The sequence below is a fragment of the Procambarus clarkii genome, chromosome 6, assembly GCF_040958095.1.
Source record: "Procambarus clarkii isolate CNS0578487 chromosome 6, FALCON_Pclarkii_2.0, whole genome shotgun sequence".
Taxonomy (NCBI): Eukaryota; Metazoa; Arthropoda; class Malacostraca; order Decapoda; family Cambaridae; genus Procambarus; species Procambarus clarkii.
Window position 1 is genome coordinate 56,064,173 of NC_091155.1, and position 17,390 is coordinate 56,081,562.

A 17,390-nucleotide genomic window follows, 5' to 3' on the forward strand; every position below is an offset into this window, starting at 1 on the left:
CTCCCGAGCGTCAAAACAAAAGAAGGTCGAAAGAATAATCAAAACAGGCAAAAGGTCGGCAGGAAATGACAATTTGATAGATGGGGGAGAAAAATGAAACACGGGTAAAAGGAAAAGGGGCCTGGCAAAATTGGTAAAGGCAGCAAAAGGACAGGACTGATCGACAGAGCATCACACTCCGGCAGCTGCCCACCAAGCCCCCTCACGGCGACAACGAGGGGGAGATAAAAACGAAGCACTACCTAATAAACTCTATTGTCAACCCAAGTCTGTTTTTTTTTTAAACAACGCTGTTTGTCGACATTATTGTATTTGTGCTGCTTTTTCAGCCATGTTCCCCCCTTTTTTATCGTTATCTTTATTTGTTCTCAACACATTTTATTCTTTATACTCAATTAGTATTAAGCTTTAGTCATTAATGTTTTTCATGCCTGAAACGCTTTGCGTAATAGTGGCTTTAGGCATTGTATGTACTAGCTCTATCTATAAATCGATCAATCTTTGTAAAATCTCTTGTATGTATGTACCTTACCTAAATAAACATTTATTTATTTATTTATTTATTTATTTATGAGCAGGTGCTATTTAGGAGTTTGTTTTTTGCAAGATTTTCTGTGTAATACCTGCAATAATGATGATCAATGTGCTGATTTGTGTGGGTATGGGACAGAATATTTCGATCAGGATCAATATCAGTAAGCATATAGATACAATAATGTCACGATACAATAAGATAAACAATTACAGGAATAGTTAAATAATAAATCTACTGTAAATAGAAAGTAATTATAGCAAAACACAACGATAAACATAGGTACACAAAAAATAGAAACAATTAGAAGTAGAGTAAAGATCCCCGTAGATAGCCAGGAAGGATACAGTAGTTAGGTTAAGAGAGAAGGAAAAATCAGTAGACTGACAAGAATAATATATAGCAAAAAAATAAAGACAAATAATAATCGTAAAGTAAAAATAATCTTAAAAATAAATTATTTAATATAGCTTAATGGTGAACCTATAATTAGTATGAACTTAAAAAAACAAAATGAGCTCAAAATGAATTACAATAAATGATGTATAAATCAAATTACAATTAAATTTAAAAATTAAAAAAAAAAAACAGCGTTGAATGTAATGAAACGCCATTTTCTGGGTGAGTCCCGGAGGCTCTCCGGAGCTATCCCAGGCTGATATGCTAATGTCAGACTTTGGCATCAGTCATGTGTATGGAGTTCTTAGGCCTACCGGGGACCACGGCCAGAACCGGGCCCCCTCAGAGAGGCAAGGGGAGCAATGGCCTATAGAAGCCCCCGTGTGGTTGAAAGCATTCTATGTCTGCCATCGACCGGAACAGGCACCCAGATAGGTAAGCGCTCAAAACAAACCCCTATTCTGGTTAAAATTGCTACCAAAAACCGAACTAGTGGATAGAACTCCCCAACCGAAAACAAGCAAACTAGTGTGACGTCACACACCGCCACGCCGCTGTCTGCGCAGCTCCCCCCTCCCCAGGAGGGGGAAGGGGAGCCCCAGACCCCCCACGCCGGCTACCCACACCTCAGTTCTTGAGGCTGGATGTCATAAACGCGAAAAACCGCCGACCGGAGGGAGGGAGGGATGCCGGGGAGCCTCCGGGACTCACCCAGAAAATGGCGTTTCATTACATTCAACGCTGGTTTTCTGGGGGGAGCCCCGTCGGCTCCCCGGAGCTAACTACCCACAGACAGAAAAAAGAGGGACTTACCCGGGAAGCGGTCGTCGCTCACTCCCCAACTCGAAGCCGAGACAACTGGCTGCAACCGCCGACCCAAAGCAACACAGGCCCGACGAGGCCAGGGACATTCACAAGGTAACGAGCAGCCAGGACCCTGTTCGACCGCCAAAATCCCCGCGCCCGAATATAAGACCAAGACATATTCCCAAAGATGGCAGCAAGAGCAGCGAACTTACAAACGTCATGGGCACGGGAAAAGACCGCAGGCTGGCTGGACTTAATAACCCTGCGGACGACCTGGAAGACCCGAACCCTCGAACAGGGAAGAAGGGAAACCGGATCAACCCACAGCGCGTTCCCGGACACAGAAGCTGTGGCACGCAAATAACGGCGAAGCGCCGCAACCGGACACAAAACATGATGCACCCCCGGCCTGACCAACCAAGCATCAACCACCCATGGACCCCTCCGGAACGGAACGCAGCAGTCTCATTCTTCGCCAGAAAAGAAGGAGACGGCTGCAAACGAACAAAACAATCACCACGACCAAAAGAGCAGAAACCCCTGCCCCCGAGGAGAGCATGAAGCTCCCCTACCCGACCCCCAGAGGCCAAAGCCAACAAGAAAAGTGCCTTGAAAAAACAATCCTGGACCGAAGGGGCCACAACGAAACGAGGAGACGAAAGGAAAGCGAGCACTCTGTCCAAAGACCAGGACGGCTCAAGCGACGCATGAGCAGGCCGGAGGTGAAACAATGCACGAGACAGCTTGCGAAACGGCGCAGACGTAACATCGATACCAAAAGCAAGCTGAAGCGGCTCCGCCAGCGCTGCAGTGTTAGCGACAGTGTTAGGCATAAGATGACGGTCCTGAAACAACCACGAGAGGAAGGACAAGACCACCCGAACAGACAAGGAACTAACACGACGAAGACGCAAAAAGAAACGGAAGGACCGCCAGGAAACTTCATACTGCCGCCGAGAAGAAGCCCTCAGGTGGGACACCAACAAGGAGGCCACCTGATCACTATATAGATGATGATAGACTCGAGTCAAAAAAACCATACGCAAAGACTCGAGGAGAAGATTGAACCAGCCACGTGACGTACCGGCCCGATCTGCTGAAAGAGGCGGAGCCGCGGGAAAACCCTTGGGTTCGGACACCGAGCAACCAGCGCCTGAAACCAAGGCTGGGCTGGCCACCAAGGGGCCAGAAGGACAACTCTCCCCTGGTAAGTCTCTAAGCGAGTCAGGACCTGGAGCAACAGCCGAACCGGGGGAAAGAGGTACAGGAACCCCTACCTCGACCAGTCTAGGCGAAAGGCATCGACCCCGACGGCCTCGCGATCGGGGATGGGCGCCGCATAAATGGGAAGACGCCGCGACCACGCCGACGCGAAGAGGTCCACCTCGGGGCGCCCGAACATCTGGCAAAGCTAACGGAAGGACTCGTCGTCGACCGTCCACTCCGTGGAGAGGGTAATGAAGCGAGACAGGGCGTCGGCCAAGACGTTGGACACGCCCCGTACGTGAACCGCCAGGAGAGCCAAACCACAAGAACTCAGCAGATGAGTCACCCGAAGCGACCAACCCCAAAGAGACAAGGACCGCATCGAACCCCCGCGGTTCAGGCAATGAACCACCGGAGAGCAGTCCGAATGGAGCCGAATCGTCGATCCGCGGGCAACCCGAATCCTCCCCAGAGCAAAGCACACTGCCGCGAACTCGCGCACCGTGCTGTGAGCTCGACGGAAGGACGGATCCCAACGCCCCTGGCCGGCCTGGTGAGCACTGGTCACAAAACCCCAGCCGAGAGACAACGCATCCGTGTACACATCGAGCGAGGGCTCGGGTAGGCGCCAAGGCACTGAACCCCGAAAAACCCCGAAGAGGAAGCCGGTGACACAGCAACCGACGCAAGGCCCCCGGGGGTCGAACTCTGCGATCGCGAGAGAGGCGGAAGGGGAAACCACGAAGGAACCAGAACAGCCGTCGAAGCCAAACCCGACCCGGCGGGTAGACCACCATCGCGAAGTTCAGGCTCCCGCACAGCCCCTCGAGCAACCGCCGGGTGACCCGAGGGCCCTCCAGAAACAGACGAAGGCGGGACCACAGCCGCAGGAGAGACTCCGGAGGAAGAGACAAGGAGGCGGTTCGAGTCCCAAATAACACCCAGCCAAGTCCGAACCTGAGAGGGAACAAGATGGGACTTCCTCCAGTTCACCAAGAACCCGAACTCGGCGAGCTGGGAAAGAACCAAATCCCTGGCTAGCAAGCAAGCCGACTGGCTTGGAGCCCAAACCAGCCAGTCATCGAGGTAGGCCAACACCCGAACACCTAGGAGACGCAAACGAGCCACCACAACCCGTGTAAGGCGCGTGAACACGCGAGGTGCCAGGTTCAACCCGAACGGGAGACAACGAAAGCGGTAACTCAGACGCCACACAACAAAACCGAGCCAGTCCCTGAATCGGGACATGCCAATAAGCGTCCCGGAGGTCCAGGGACACCATCCAAGCTCCCGGCTCCAAGAGGAGCCGAACCTGAGACAGCATAGCCATCCGAAAGGAGGGGCAATGAACCCAGGGGTTCAGACGGGACAAGTCCAGAATGAACCACAGGTCCGCGCAGTCCCGTTTCGGAACCGGAAACAGACGGGAAACCCATCTGAGGGATGACGTCGTTTCGTGGTCCCTTGGGTGGCCCCCTCCCCCGTCATCGGGGGAGGGGGCCACCCAACGCCACTGCAGGCCGTGAGACACGACCCGAAAGGCCCACGATTCGTGGAACAAGGCGCAGGCGAACAATGCAAGCCGCCCCCCCCATCGCCCCATCAAGGGGGCAAACCGCGAAAGGGCCGGCGACCCTTACGAGACCCAGAACCCCGCACAGCGCGAACACCGCACCGACCAGACGAGGGAGGGTCCGCAGGAGGAGCCAACCCTGAACCTGACACCAGAGGCCCAGAGGCCTACCACGACGAGAGGAACCCCGAGCCCTGGCACGACCTTTCCGGGAAGACCCACCCCGGGACCCCCGGAAAACCAACAAGTCCGACATCGGATGACAAGTCGCCGACGCAGCCTGAATAAACTGCGCCACGGCAGACTTCTCAAACAGAAGAGGACAAAAAGGTGAAGAACGCCTAAGAGCCAGAGCCCAAGCAGATTCCACAGAGGAACCCAGCACCGCCTGCCGACACGCGAGACGAGAAGCATAAAACAGGGAAACCGCATCCCGCAAAATCAGCGTGAACAGCTTCAACAAGGCAGCCGACGAACGCGCAGCCGAGGACAAGGTGCCGGACCCCGGAACGGACCCAAGCATCTTCACATCCTCCACGAGCCAATCCGAAGACAGCTCCAGGAGGGAAAAGAACCGCAAGGCCGAAGCCAAAAGGCCCCGGGCACGCAAGTCCTCCGCAACGAGCGCCACTGAAAGGGAGGGAACCTGCACGTGGAGCTGAATAATGCCTACATCGCGGGGAAGGGCAGGGGCAAACAAGCACTCATTCAGGTACTCAAGCTCGCCCCCCAGGAAAACCTGAAGCACCGTGGAAGCTTCCCGCCACTCCAGCGTGCGGGAACGACAGAAGGAATGCCAGGAATCCAGACCAAACAAGGGGCAGTCTGCTAGCCAGGATGACTCCGGAACCTCGTAACGGAGCCAGAAAGGGAACGAAGTCCCAAACCTGAATGTGGACGGATCCATTTCCGAGGCATAATCCGGGTCACGCAGGAGGTAAACTGCAAAGGCCGCTCGCACCACACCAGGTTGGATGCGATAAGCCAAAAACCTTCGGAAGGACGGAACCGACGTACCCGGGGGAACACGGAACCGAACCCGGGGAGGGGCCGACACCAAATCCAACTCGTACGCAGAGGGGGGAAAAGAAAACCCCCACTCCTTGTAACAATAAGTCCCGCTCAGAGGGAAGAAAAACCCAGGCGGGGTCCAGCGGGGTCCAAGGCCCCCAAGTCAGCCCCTCCCCAGCCTCGAGGTCCTTCACCACAGGACCCGAGGCCGAGTCCTCTCCCCAAGCCCCGACCCCACAAGACAAGGATGGAGCAGCCGGAAAAGCTGGAGGAAGGGGGGCCCACTGGTCAGACCCTGAAGCTTCAGCCGGGAGACAAGACTCGAATGCCTCTGCCGCCCCCCCGGAAGGGGCACCCCCCGAAGCTGCCCGAGTCTCGAGATCAAGTAACCCCTGCTCCGACCCCGAAACCCTCAGACGCTTCGGGGCCGGAAGTAGGGGGGGGGGGGCAGAACGAACAGAAGGGGAAGGACGAGGAGGTGCGGACTGAACCAGGATCGAAGCGACCCCCACCCCCAAGTCCGGGTCTCGAAAAGCAAAGCGGGGCAGCCCCGGGGCATCCGGGTGAGCAACCAACCGAGCGCGTCGCAACAGACGAAACCTAGACTGCAACGCACGCGCCGCCTGTACCCGAATAGAATCATCAGAGGATTGGGTAAATTGAGTCACAAGCAAGCAGCAACACTCACAGGACTCAGGGTCGAAAGTATCACCGACCCAACAGGCAGCGTGGCAGAGGCAAAAAAATGAGGGTCACCCTGAGACAAGGGGACCGAGCAACCCTCAAACTCGCACACAGCGAGTGGGGACTCCAGGGTCACATCCATCGGACCCACGCGCTCCCTAGGGGATTCCCAGGGTCCTGAGCGTTTACTTTAAGAGGACTCGCGCTCAGGTAGTCCCAGGCAGGGTGCTGCAAACCGGCGACCAAAACTACCAAGCAAACTTCTAAAGCTGAACCCCAGAGACGTGTACACTCACGGGGACCTAGCAGAGGGCGCCACCGAGGAGAACAGTGGAAGGGCAAAAACAAACTGAATAAAATGACAGAACCCCCCTCCAGGCAAAAAGAAAAAGAAAAACAAAACCCCGCAAGAGGACAGCGAACCCCAAGGAACAGAGCCGGCCGCGATGTCGGGAAATACAAGCTGAGCAGCACCCTGCAACCCGTTCTCACACAAGACAGTACATATATGACTAGTGCTTAAAGTCAATATGTGGAATGTGATTTAGTACATATGTGATATATTCCCAGTTAACTTTTTTACCAAGGCTCAAACTCTTCCTCACGTACCAATTTACGTCTCACAGTACTCGTCCATCAACGTAGATAGCTGAATAGTCGTGATTGGTTCAATTATAACGAAAATTGTAGTTTTCAGGTCCCACATGGGTTGTGAAATTCACCTACTATTGTCCATGCTCTTATAATATTACAGATCAGCTACATCCTATTGAAGGCTCGTAGTTTTGTTTTGAGAAATATTAGTTGTTCTTAGTAAATTATAATAAGCACAATAAATTATTACATAGAATAAGTGCTTCACCAATCAATATTATATACCATAGTTTGTGCTTTAGAAATCTTTAAAGAATGTTTTGTAGGAACGCTAACAGAAAACGATGTTATGTTGGAATGTATATAGGGTAAACTACTGCAAACAGGATGGTATGGTGTGGATTATTGGAAACTATAGGATTAGTATAGGGTCCACTACCACCTGTTAGGTTGGTAAGGGGTCCAATAACACCCGCAGGATGAGTATGGGGGTCACATCCACCCACAGGAATGGTATGGGGATCACTTCCACCCACAGGAAGGGTATGGGATCCAATACCATCCACTGGATGTGTATTGCGTCCACTACCACCGACAGGATGGGTATGGGCTCACAACCACCCACAGGATAGGTATGGGGTCCAATACCACCCACAGGATGAGTATGGGGTCCACTATAACCCACAGGATGGGTATGGGGCTCCAACCACCCACAGAATAAGTATGGGGTACAATAACACCCACTGGATATGTATGGCATCCATTGCCCCCACAGGATGACTATAGGGTACAGTATCGCCCACAGGATTAGTATATAGGGTTCACTGCCGCCCACAGAGTCGGTATGGGGTCCACCGCCACCCACAGGGTCGGTATGGGGTCCACTACCGCCCACAGGGTCGCTATGAAGTCAACTACCGTCCACAGGGTCGGTAGGGGTCCACTACCGCCCACAGGGTCGGCAGGGGGTCCACTGCCACCCACTGGGTCGGTAGGGGGTCCACTGCCGCCCACAGGATCGATAGGGGGTCCACTGCCGCCCACAGGGTCGATATGGGGGGGTCCACTACCGCCCACAGGATCGATAGGGGGTCCACTGCCGCCCACAGGGTCGGTAGGGGGTCCACTGCCGCCCACACGTTCGGTAGGGGTCCACTGCCGCCCACAGGGTCGGTAGGGGGTCCACTGCCGCCCACAGGATCGATAGGGGGTCCACTGCCGCCCACAGGGTCGATAGGGGGTCCCTTACCGCCCACAGGGTCTCTATGAAGTCAACTACCGCCCATAGTGTTTGTATAGTGTCCACTATCGCCCATAGTGTTATTATGGGGTCCACTACCCCTCATAGGGTCGGTATGGGGGTCCATTACTACCCACAGGGTGTGTCTGGGGTCTATTTTGGCAATACTGCTTTTCCAATCTCATTTGTTGTTCAATGTAAAATATTTGTTGCTCGACTTGCAACAATTTATATGTATATATATATATAGTATAGTGCCTTTGCAATAATGTACCAATGTGTGTATTTTCATAACTCGTTTTAAATTGTTGAAAAATAAATAACTACATTGTGAATGCAAGTCAATGTTTACATGCTAAATCAGAGTTGCCAGATTCCGCTTAAAATAGCAAATTGTGCTTATTTTCAAAGCTTGAGAATTTAGCTTTAAAGTAGTTAAAAAACTACGAATTTCGCAATTTGCTATGTACTTTAGTGTACTATTTTAAAATAAGGTTGGTTTTTAAGCTGCAAGTCATATGAATCTCAAAAAAAGTATATTATTAACAATCTTATCTCCATAGTTCACTAGTTTCTGTAAATCAGATCTGGTAACTGTAGGCCAAGTACTGGAAGACTCAAGACACAATGTGTTGAAGCTATTCTCTTTGAAGAAGTCATCTCGACAGGATCTTCCAGCTCCAGCTATAAAACTTCACCAAACATGGATCTACCTAGTACATCAAATGGTAAGGAATTACTAAACTGTACAAAGTTTTATGCTAGAACATTTGTTACAGAATTGTCCCTGTCAGGGACAATTCAGTCCCTATTCTATGTGTACTCCATCACATAGTGACGGAGTATGTGGGAATAATTTTGTTGACACTGTCCATTTTGTCAATTCTACAACAGCAGATAATATGAATTCCCAGAGATATTTGTAACTTGAGATACTTGGTTTGGTTTGGTTAAGTTAGGTTAGGTTAGCCTAACCCAGTAAATCCTCCCCGGCTAGAATATAAACCCCGGACAAAGTGCTCGTGAAATGCCAGGCATTTGCAAATATGAGGATGTGGTTGATTATATTATATTCTTTTCTATATCATAGATGTTCAATATATGAAAAATATTTTAGACTTAAAAATGGACCCCTGAGGTACTCAACTTACCACATTTCTTCATATTCATTCCCATTTAGTATGACCTTTTGCTCTCTTTGTTTTAACTATTGTTTTGTGCACTTTACAATTTTTTTCATGAACCTGTAATTTCCTTGCTAGTCTTCCATGTGGTACCTTATTAAAGTCTTTAGCATAATCCATGTATACTACATCCACCGGAAACCCTTTATCTGAGTACCATGTTACCATGTCCCAAAAGTGAGGAGGTTTATAAGGTAGCATCTGTTTTTAAGAAGACCATGGTGTGTCGATTGAATAAGATTGTTCACTGAAAGATGGTAAATGATTCCCTCCCTTAGGATTTTCGCCATGAGCTTGCAGATGTGTTATACCTAGCTGATCGGACATTAGTTTTGTGCTTAACTCTTTCTGCTTTTTTTTTAAATACTGTAAGGGTGAAATTTTCATATTTCAAATCTCGGGGTACTATCCCTTGGTTCAGATATTTTGTGGAAAGTATTTTCAGCAGTATTCATAGTTCTTCTGTCAGTTTATTTTCCTTTATAATTAAGGTTTGTTTTCTTTTGTACCACAGAAAGTACCACAGAAAGGTGGTATAATGTTGTGTTAGCTTTTCTGTACAATTTTTCTTTTTTGTTTGTATAAATGGCTATGCAATGAATTCAAATATTTACGCTACCAATCAATTTTTCAGATAGATCATCGGATTTTGACAGTATGCTGTACATACCAGATGTTCCAAAAATAACTACAGACAACAATAATGGTACTGTGTTTACTATTTTTATACTTTATATATAGGAAGACAAGTTCAATCAATGAGCATTTTAATATATCATCAAAATTTTCATACATTTCTTTCACTTTGTTACACTTGTAAAAACTTATTCTTAGCTATATTTATATAAATGTTAATACCACTGTTAAATGAACATATTGATTTGTGTCCTTATTAGTTATAGCTTATTTATGTTGACCCAGCACCTTACTAAAGGGATTACCTTAACTTGTGTCACTATCTCTCTAGGGGGCTCCAGGTAGGCAGTATAGGTAATGCCACTAACATGCATATCATTATGGGAAAGTCCATAATTTAACACATAATTATAAGTAGGTAATTTGTAGCAAATTTTAAGATTATTAATAGGTACATTGTAGCATAATTTTGCATAAGCATAATTTTCTTGTTTTGTTCTTGTACTTTTCCTTCGAACACTATTATTTTCTCTTCAGAATTTCACCGGAGAATAGCAGTGATGACTAGAGAACATCTTGAACGTGAGTACCAGAAAGCACGTGCTGCAATGATACAAAGAAATGAGTACTTGAAGAGACTCTTAAACGTGGAGGAACCAAACTCAATAAAGGTGACAAACAAGAAACAGAAAAAAGATAACATACAGGATGTATCACACATTAATTCAAAACAAAGACCAGCTGCACCCCAATCTGATGGTAATCTTCTATTATTTTTTTAACAATATTTCTACAGCTGTTATTTGTGTACTTTCCAATAATATTTGTTGCCTATTTTTAAGTGTATGCTAGACAATTATGGAGATTAAATTACTATAACACTGAACAACTTGGTAGCATAAAGTTAGTTATAGTAATATCTTGAGATTTGTCTGAAAATATTAATACTTGTATACAATTTGCAATTATGTACCATGCTTAAATCTTCAAATGTGCCACCCAGACATTCTGCCTGCTATACTTTCACCACCACACATTCAAAATGCGGGCTATTCTACTAGTGGCAGAACGTACACTCAAAGTTATTTGGCAGCTGGTGAAGAAACTTTGGAATCATTTGATGTTGGTATGTCCCAACATCATTTGTTGGTATTTAAATGAGGGTTTATTTAATGGACACACGTCATAAATATTATGTACCAAAATTGTGCTTAATGCCAATGAAATTTTGTTTAACATATTATACTAATCATTCCTTTCACTTACAAATTTTTCTTACTAATTTGTAATCCCATATTTCAAAGTACTTGCTGCAGAACTTGAACAAATTAAAGATTCTCAGCCAAGTGTTTCTGACTGGCAAAAAAGAAGAAAAAATGCAGAGATTAATTGGGGAGAAAGCAGGGCAATGCTGTTCGATTGGACATTGTCTGAGTTGGGTGTTCCAGATAAAGGTAAATTAAATATTGCTGTGTTCATTAAGGTTATACTGTATAATAAGCATCATATGCAAATTAATGACACTCTATTAATACATTTAGACTTCAGATTGTTTAAAATGTTAGGTATACAGTATTTAAAATTAGTATAAATAATTACCCCTTTTTTCATCAGGTAAAGTTTGTGTACAATGTACAAATTGTGAGGCAAGCATCAAATGTGAAGACTGTTTTGCATTTTTGTGTCACATTTGTGACCAAATGCAACATTTTCTCATGCCTTTCCACCACAGATTATATTGGAAAAATGGCTTTTATGAGCCATTAGACCCGACACAAACTGTGTGCCCTGAAGGAAATATCTTTCACTGGAGTAAGTATACGATACCTGTATAAAATCCGTACTTTGTTCCGAGATTACTTCTACTTCCCAATCCCAGTCTAGAGCTACGATTATCTTGGTATAACAAAATAAAATGAATACATGTTTCATTTCAGTCATTACAACATTTGGAGAAGTCTTAAAGTTTAAACCTGACACTTGGTTTTATAGATTGATTTAATCGTCTGATTGTTTCTTTTCTGTGAATTTCTCAGTCATTATCTGGAGAATAATGTCAATATTTTGTACAATCAAGAAACAATGAAATATTCAGTCTGAAATTCTTTTCCATAAAACTCATTTTGTCAAACTGTCTTCCTTTTCTTTGTTACCAGAACCTGTTGTACCAGCCCAACCACCAAATTCTTGCCCCTACTGCACAGATTGCAAGTTTAAAATTTCAAGCTCCAGCAATCTCTGCATCTTCAACACTATAATGGGTAAATAAACTTTAAAATTTACCCTTTTATTTCCATTACCGGATATTCCTGAATCACAATACATTTTGAAATTTTTGTTGCTATAAATGTTAATTTTTACATCACTATTTTAGCAAGTCGCCACACCACTCAATGCACTGTATTTTAAACTACAGGAAGGTATGACCTCTATACTCCAATCTATACATGCCACTGTGGATATGAGCATCAACAACTAGGCAAGACCATGCACAAGTCTGGTTTCTATTCATCATTAGGAAAGAGCAGCACATTCTACAGCACCAGTCTGCTTGAATCATGACACCATATAAAAAGAAATTGTCCCGGAACATCATTTCGGGCATTAGTCACTGCACTGGAATCCTTTGGTGCTTCTCGTGGGCGTGTATGTTTTGATACCGTTATTCTTAATATTTTCAGTTTTATATTTCAATACAAAAATTATCAAAATTTTGTAGTAATGTATATTCATTTATTAATAATTAGTTTTTAATTTTGTTCAAACACAAAATGGAATGTTTTTTTTGTTTATTTATCTTATGTCATAATATGCATTTTAAATGTCACCATCTAAAAAATTCTATTCCTAGATTGGACCCATTAATTATATAACTTCGAAGAGAGTGTTCTTCGAATGGCGATTCCAGCAATATGAGCTGAGAAAAATTAGAGGAGAAGCTGACAATGAGTGTCCTGCTTGTGATAAAACCCCTTTAGCAGTACATATTGATGGCAACAAGAAGCTGTATCGTTACAACAAAGTTGGGAGGTAATAAAATGTGCTTTACAGATACTTAATGTATAGTATTCTTTTGTTCTCTACACACACTATATTATAATGAATTATATTGTCTTCAAATTAATGTTCTTATAAATAAAGTATGCACATATAAATATACATTGTCATATGACATATTTTTTAACTGAGTATGTCTTTATAGTTTGCCTTTCAATTGCATCCATATCATCATTTTATTTATCTAACACCATGTAAATTTTTATTTTATGTAAAATTTAGCAGTGCATCAGAATTCTTCATATAAAACATTTTTTGATACCCCATTACCCATTGTTTAATATTATAGTGGTTACAGACAATAAATAATTATTTCTGAATTATCATTGCAGAGGTATCAGAAAACCCTATTATTCTGATAGTATCTTCAGCAAAGATGAAGATGTTCAAGCTCATGTTGGCACTATTCAGAGCTTGAAAACTAAGGTGAGTTTATTATATATTGAGAAACCTTCAATTTTACCTAATAACTGTTTGGCGACTATAACATATGGTGGCCATTTTTGTATTTTTTCATTATAGTTTATATATATTGAATAAGGAAATATAACCCATAGAAATTCTTATGTGCAACAACAATGCCTATCGCGCAAAATAATCTCTACCTTCTACCCGTCCTACATAATTATAATCATGCTCACCAACTGGTTATTTAGTTACTATAAATATTTTTGTTTAACAGAGTAAGCACACGTGTGGAGTGTCTACATGGAAAGCTGCTCAAAATAAGCCTCTTTCATTCCAAAGTTTGGATGAAACAGGAATCAGCATGGCCTCCTGTCGACATGGTATTATCCTTCACACCTTGAATATGTATCAAGGAGAGCTGTACAGTTATGCCCACTATTTGCAAATTATGTATTTCAAATACGTAAAGTTTATTTGTCAAGACATAATTTGCAAATATTGGCCATGGGCCTTAACTGTGGCTCAGAAACAATCACATTTTCACATTGGTCAAGCAAAGCCATTTTTAGGAGTCCTACATGCAAAAGGACATGCTTGGTATTGTCAGGTAAATAAAAATATAACATTACATTTATGTATACTAATGTATACATTTATGTATACTAATTAAATTTAATGTAATGTATACATTACATTAAATATAATAAGTACAGTTTGTGTAAAAAAATTTAAGATTTCTGATTGTTTAAGATTAATGATATACGTATCATTTAATATAGTAGGAGGCTTTTAATTTTTGTACAATAATTTGAATTTTTTTTTACTGTATACTTTTATGTTAAAGGTATTGTATGGAGGGCGGTGGCAAGAAGGAAGTGGCATGACTTTAGGGGAAGAGGCAGAGCAAGTGTTTGCATACCTCTCACGATACAACTCAACAACTAAAAACATGCTGAAAGCTGGTATTTGTTTATATGGTTCATCTGATCAAGTTTATGATTATTTTACCTGCCCTGTAATCAGTATAATGCAATTTGTATTCAGTATTCAATAAGTATCAACTCCCTCAAATAATCAATAAAAGAATGAAAACATATTGGTCAAACTTGAGTTGGTCGTGGTGAGTAAAGGTATGTTATGAAACTGTTATTAATCTATGCTCTTCAAGATGTTCATTGCTATAAATATTTTTCTCAGAAAGAACAGAAGAACTCACAGAGGGTGCAGTCTTTTGGAACCATCGAAAAATTGATGGACTGGCTCGTGCATTAGTTACTCGACTCAGAAAGGTACTAAAAATAATATATATTTATTTTATTTATTTGTATTTATTTTGAAACTTATTATAATGCATTTATATGTGAAAGGTATTATAATGCATTTATAGGTTAGTTATGTGTTCAGATCATGTACTACATATATTTTCCATTATAAATTAGCGACCATTTCCTTGAATTAACTGCTTGAACTTTTTCAATATATCAATAAGGTTAATTTGTATAAAGTATATAGTATTTAATTAACCTAAATGTATGATTCCGAGATATATCAAATGTGTTCACAGAGAAATCACAGTATCGTGATATATCACGGGAACTGTGATGAGGGTTTGAACCCCATGCACTGAGTGCTCTCAGATGCATGCTCTAGTTCACTACGCCACGACATGGTCAGATGAATTGCAACTTGGAGTACTACTGCACCCACAAGGATCCCAAGGCTTCCACTGAAGCCAAACCAGGTTTCACACAATTCCCCCATGAACTCGGTCTCTGTCATTCAGTAGTTCTGCCTTTGATGCCCCCATTTCAGTGTCTTTCTCCATGTATTGATATATCACAATAATATGAATTCTATGTGTATTGAAAGGGCCATCAGAGGTAAAACTACTGGAGGACACAGACCAAGTACATGGAAAACTGCATGCACAACCGCCCATGGAATGGGTATGGGGGTGCATAATTAACAAAAATTGAATTGTGGGTTCATTAGTACCCTAGGTTGCAATTCTTTTGACCATGTTGTGGCGCATTCAACTACAGCAAGCATCTGGGAATGCCAAGCCCATAGGTTCGAACCACTCATCACGGTTAATGTGATTTGTTCATTAAATTTATTATATTTTCAAATAGGCCAGAGAGACGGAAATAACAGTTTCAAATGAGATCGACAAACTTGATGTTCAAAAGTCATTGATTCAAGAATGGCGATCTGACCTACAAATGATTTGTAAGGAGTTAGAGTTAAACACTGGAACAACCTCGAAGAACATAAAATATTCTATCGAGGCAGTTGCAGACTCTATCAGGCATCACAAAAATCTGATTGCCACTGATGCAGGTAGGCTTACTATTTCTTTGTTAACTCTGAAGCAATTTCTATTTAGCTCTTGTCTATAATTTCTATGTAGGTAAATGATGAGGAAATTTTTTTAACAACTTTAAAACTTTCAGCCAAAAAACTTTATTTGCAGCATCCAGTAAAATGCGCTCTTCACTCCGGCGCAGAAATGAGTGTGATAGGAAAAAGCTTCAAGGCTTCATAAAAATCTACAATAGTGAAAACTCTGAAATTCTCAGTGAAAAGGATGCAATAGAAGGTATCCTGCCATGGCACAATTTATTGCCTCATCATAGCCAAAATGGTATGTAACTACATCTCATTTTATCAGGGGTTACAATTCGGCCTTATCAAGATAACTAACATTTAGCATGCATAATGGATAAGCTTTACTTATTTTTGAAGTAAAATATCATCACTACTGTTTGTAAAATAGGTGCAGTATCATAATCCGTAGGTTTTTATCAGGTTGATACTGCACAATAAACTATGTATAGTATGTATAATGCAAGTACCTAAACTGTAATTACATTAAATTGAGTTGTAGTTTACTTGCAGTAAATATAATTTTCCTCTTTTATTAGTGTCCCTTGCTCAAAAAAAGAAGGCAGTAGAAGATGTGGAGCTTCAGAAGAGATCCAGAGAAGAGCAACAACACACTGTTCAAGAAATGCTGCATTATCTCGCATATTACAAGAATAAGAGAGAGATTTTAACCGAACATACTGAAGAGTTATGTGGAATTTTTCCTTCATATCTAAGCAAGGTAAGCTAACAGCCTAAATGTGTGTTGCAATTCAGTTCTTCATAAACATTTATCCAGCAGAATTTTATACTTGAGTAAAGTCTTGCTATTTACAACTTTGACAGGTAGACAATTCCATGGTTTTCATATACTGTACTGGTGTGTTTTACATATATTTGAACTTTTACCGAAAACTTTATTTATTTATTCTAATTTCTTTAGTATTTTCAGGGAAATTTGTAAATGTCTTAAACCCCATTAAATAGTCTATATATTACAGGATCCTAACAAGTACACTATTGAAGAGAAGCACCTATCAACCAAAAATAAGAGTGGAATCTTGGCTCTTTTGAAGCAAGGGCAAAAGTTGTGTTCTGACAAGCTGAGTGATGCAAAGCGTTTATTTGGATACCAGGAAGAGGATGTTGATGTTTCCGAGCCCTACCTGGAGCTTTGTGACAGTGAAGATGATGATGATGAAGATGAAGATTTACTACTAAACTGATGATACAAAAGTTAAGTATAATAAATTTTACCTGATTTCTCTTGCTAATTTCTCTTACTTAATTTCTCTAATTTCTAATTATCCTAGCCCTAAGATTACTACTGGCCTCCATTGCCTTGCCTGCACTTTGTTTCCCCCTTAACCATATCACTCATTCTTACAGGTGTGAGACAGAGAGGTACAAGATCATCCAAGAGGAACAACACCTGAAGCACCCAACATTTGGGTGTTTTAATTAATAAAAACGCCCTTCATGGCTTCACTCATCCTGGCTGGTTTAATTAAAAAAACCTAACCTAAACCTAATATATATACCTCTAGAGTCAAGGGAGTTAAGTTTTAGGCTGCACAATGAAACTGCTATTGACAATTTTATAACTGCTGCTGATAATGTCTGTCCTGTGACTTTTTTGTAAGCATAACCAAAAGGCTTAACAATCCCTTGCTTACAAAGGGAATACTTAAACCC

General features: G+C 43.0%; 1 protein-coding gene and 1 long non-coding RNA gene across 2 annotated transcripts; both read left to right on the forward strand.

Annotated features, from left to right (window-relative positions):
* The first annotated feature begins 11,507 nt into the window (after positions 1-11,507).
* Positions 11,508-12,506, forward strand: LOC123749028 (uncharacterized). Its single transcript, XR_011223887.1, has 3 exons — positions 11,508-11,678; positions 12,023-12,127; positions 12,283-12,506. It is a non-coding gene; the product is annotated as an uncharacterized lncRNA (long non-coding RNA).
* Positions 12,507-14,197: 1,691 nt separating this feature from the next.
* Positions 14,198-17,102, forward strand: LOC123750143 (uncharacterized). The gene is made up of 6 exons (XM_069309948.1): positions 14,198-14,293; positions 14,529-14,620; positions 15,464-15,671; positions 15,839-15,975; positions 16,256-16,437; positions 16,697-17,102. Exons 1-4 carry the CDS (start codon positions 14,212-14,214, stop codon positions 15,874-15,876), a joined length of 420 nt encoding a protein of 139 aa, XP_069166049.1. The 5' UTR covers positions 14,198-14,211; the 3' UTR covers positions 15,877-15,975; positions 16,256-16,437; positions 16,697-17,102.
* The last annotated feature ends 288 nt before the right edge of the window (positions 17,103-17,390 follow it).

Bases quoted from the DNA above. Each gene is read 5' to 3' on its own strand.
- LOC123750143 (XM_069309948.1), top strand. From the start codon at position 14,212: ATGACTTTAGGGGAAGAGGCAGAGCAAGTGTTTGCATACCTCTCACGA. The intron at 14,294-14,528 runs GTATTTGTTTAT...TATTTTTCTCAG, and splicing joins TAAAAACATGCTGAAAGCTG to AAAGAACAGAAGAACTCACA. The intron at 15,672-15,838 runs GTAGGCTTACTA...ACTCCGGCGCAG, and splicing joins TCTGATTGCCACTGATGCAG to AAATGAGTGTGATAGGAAAA.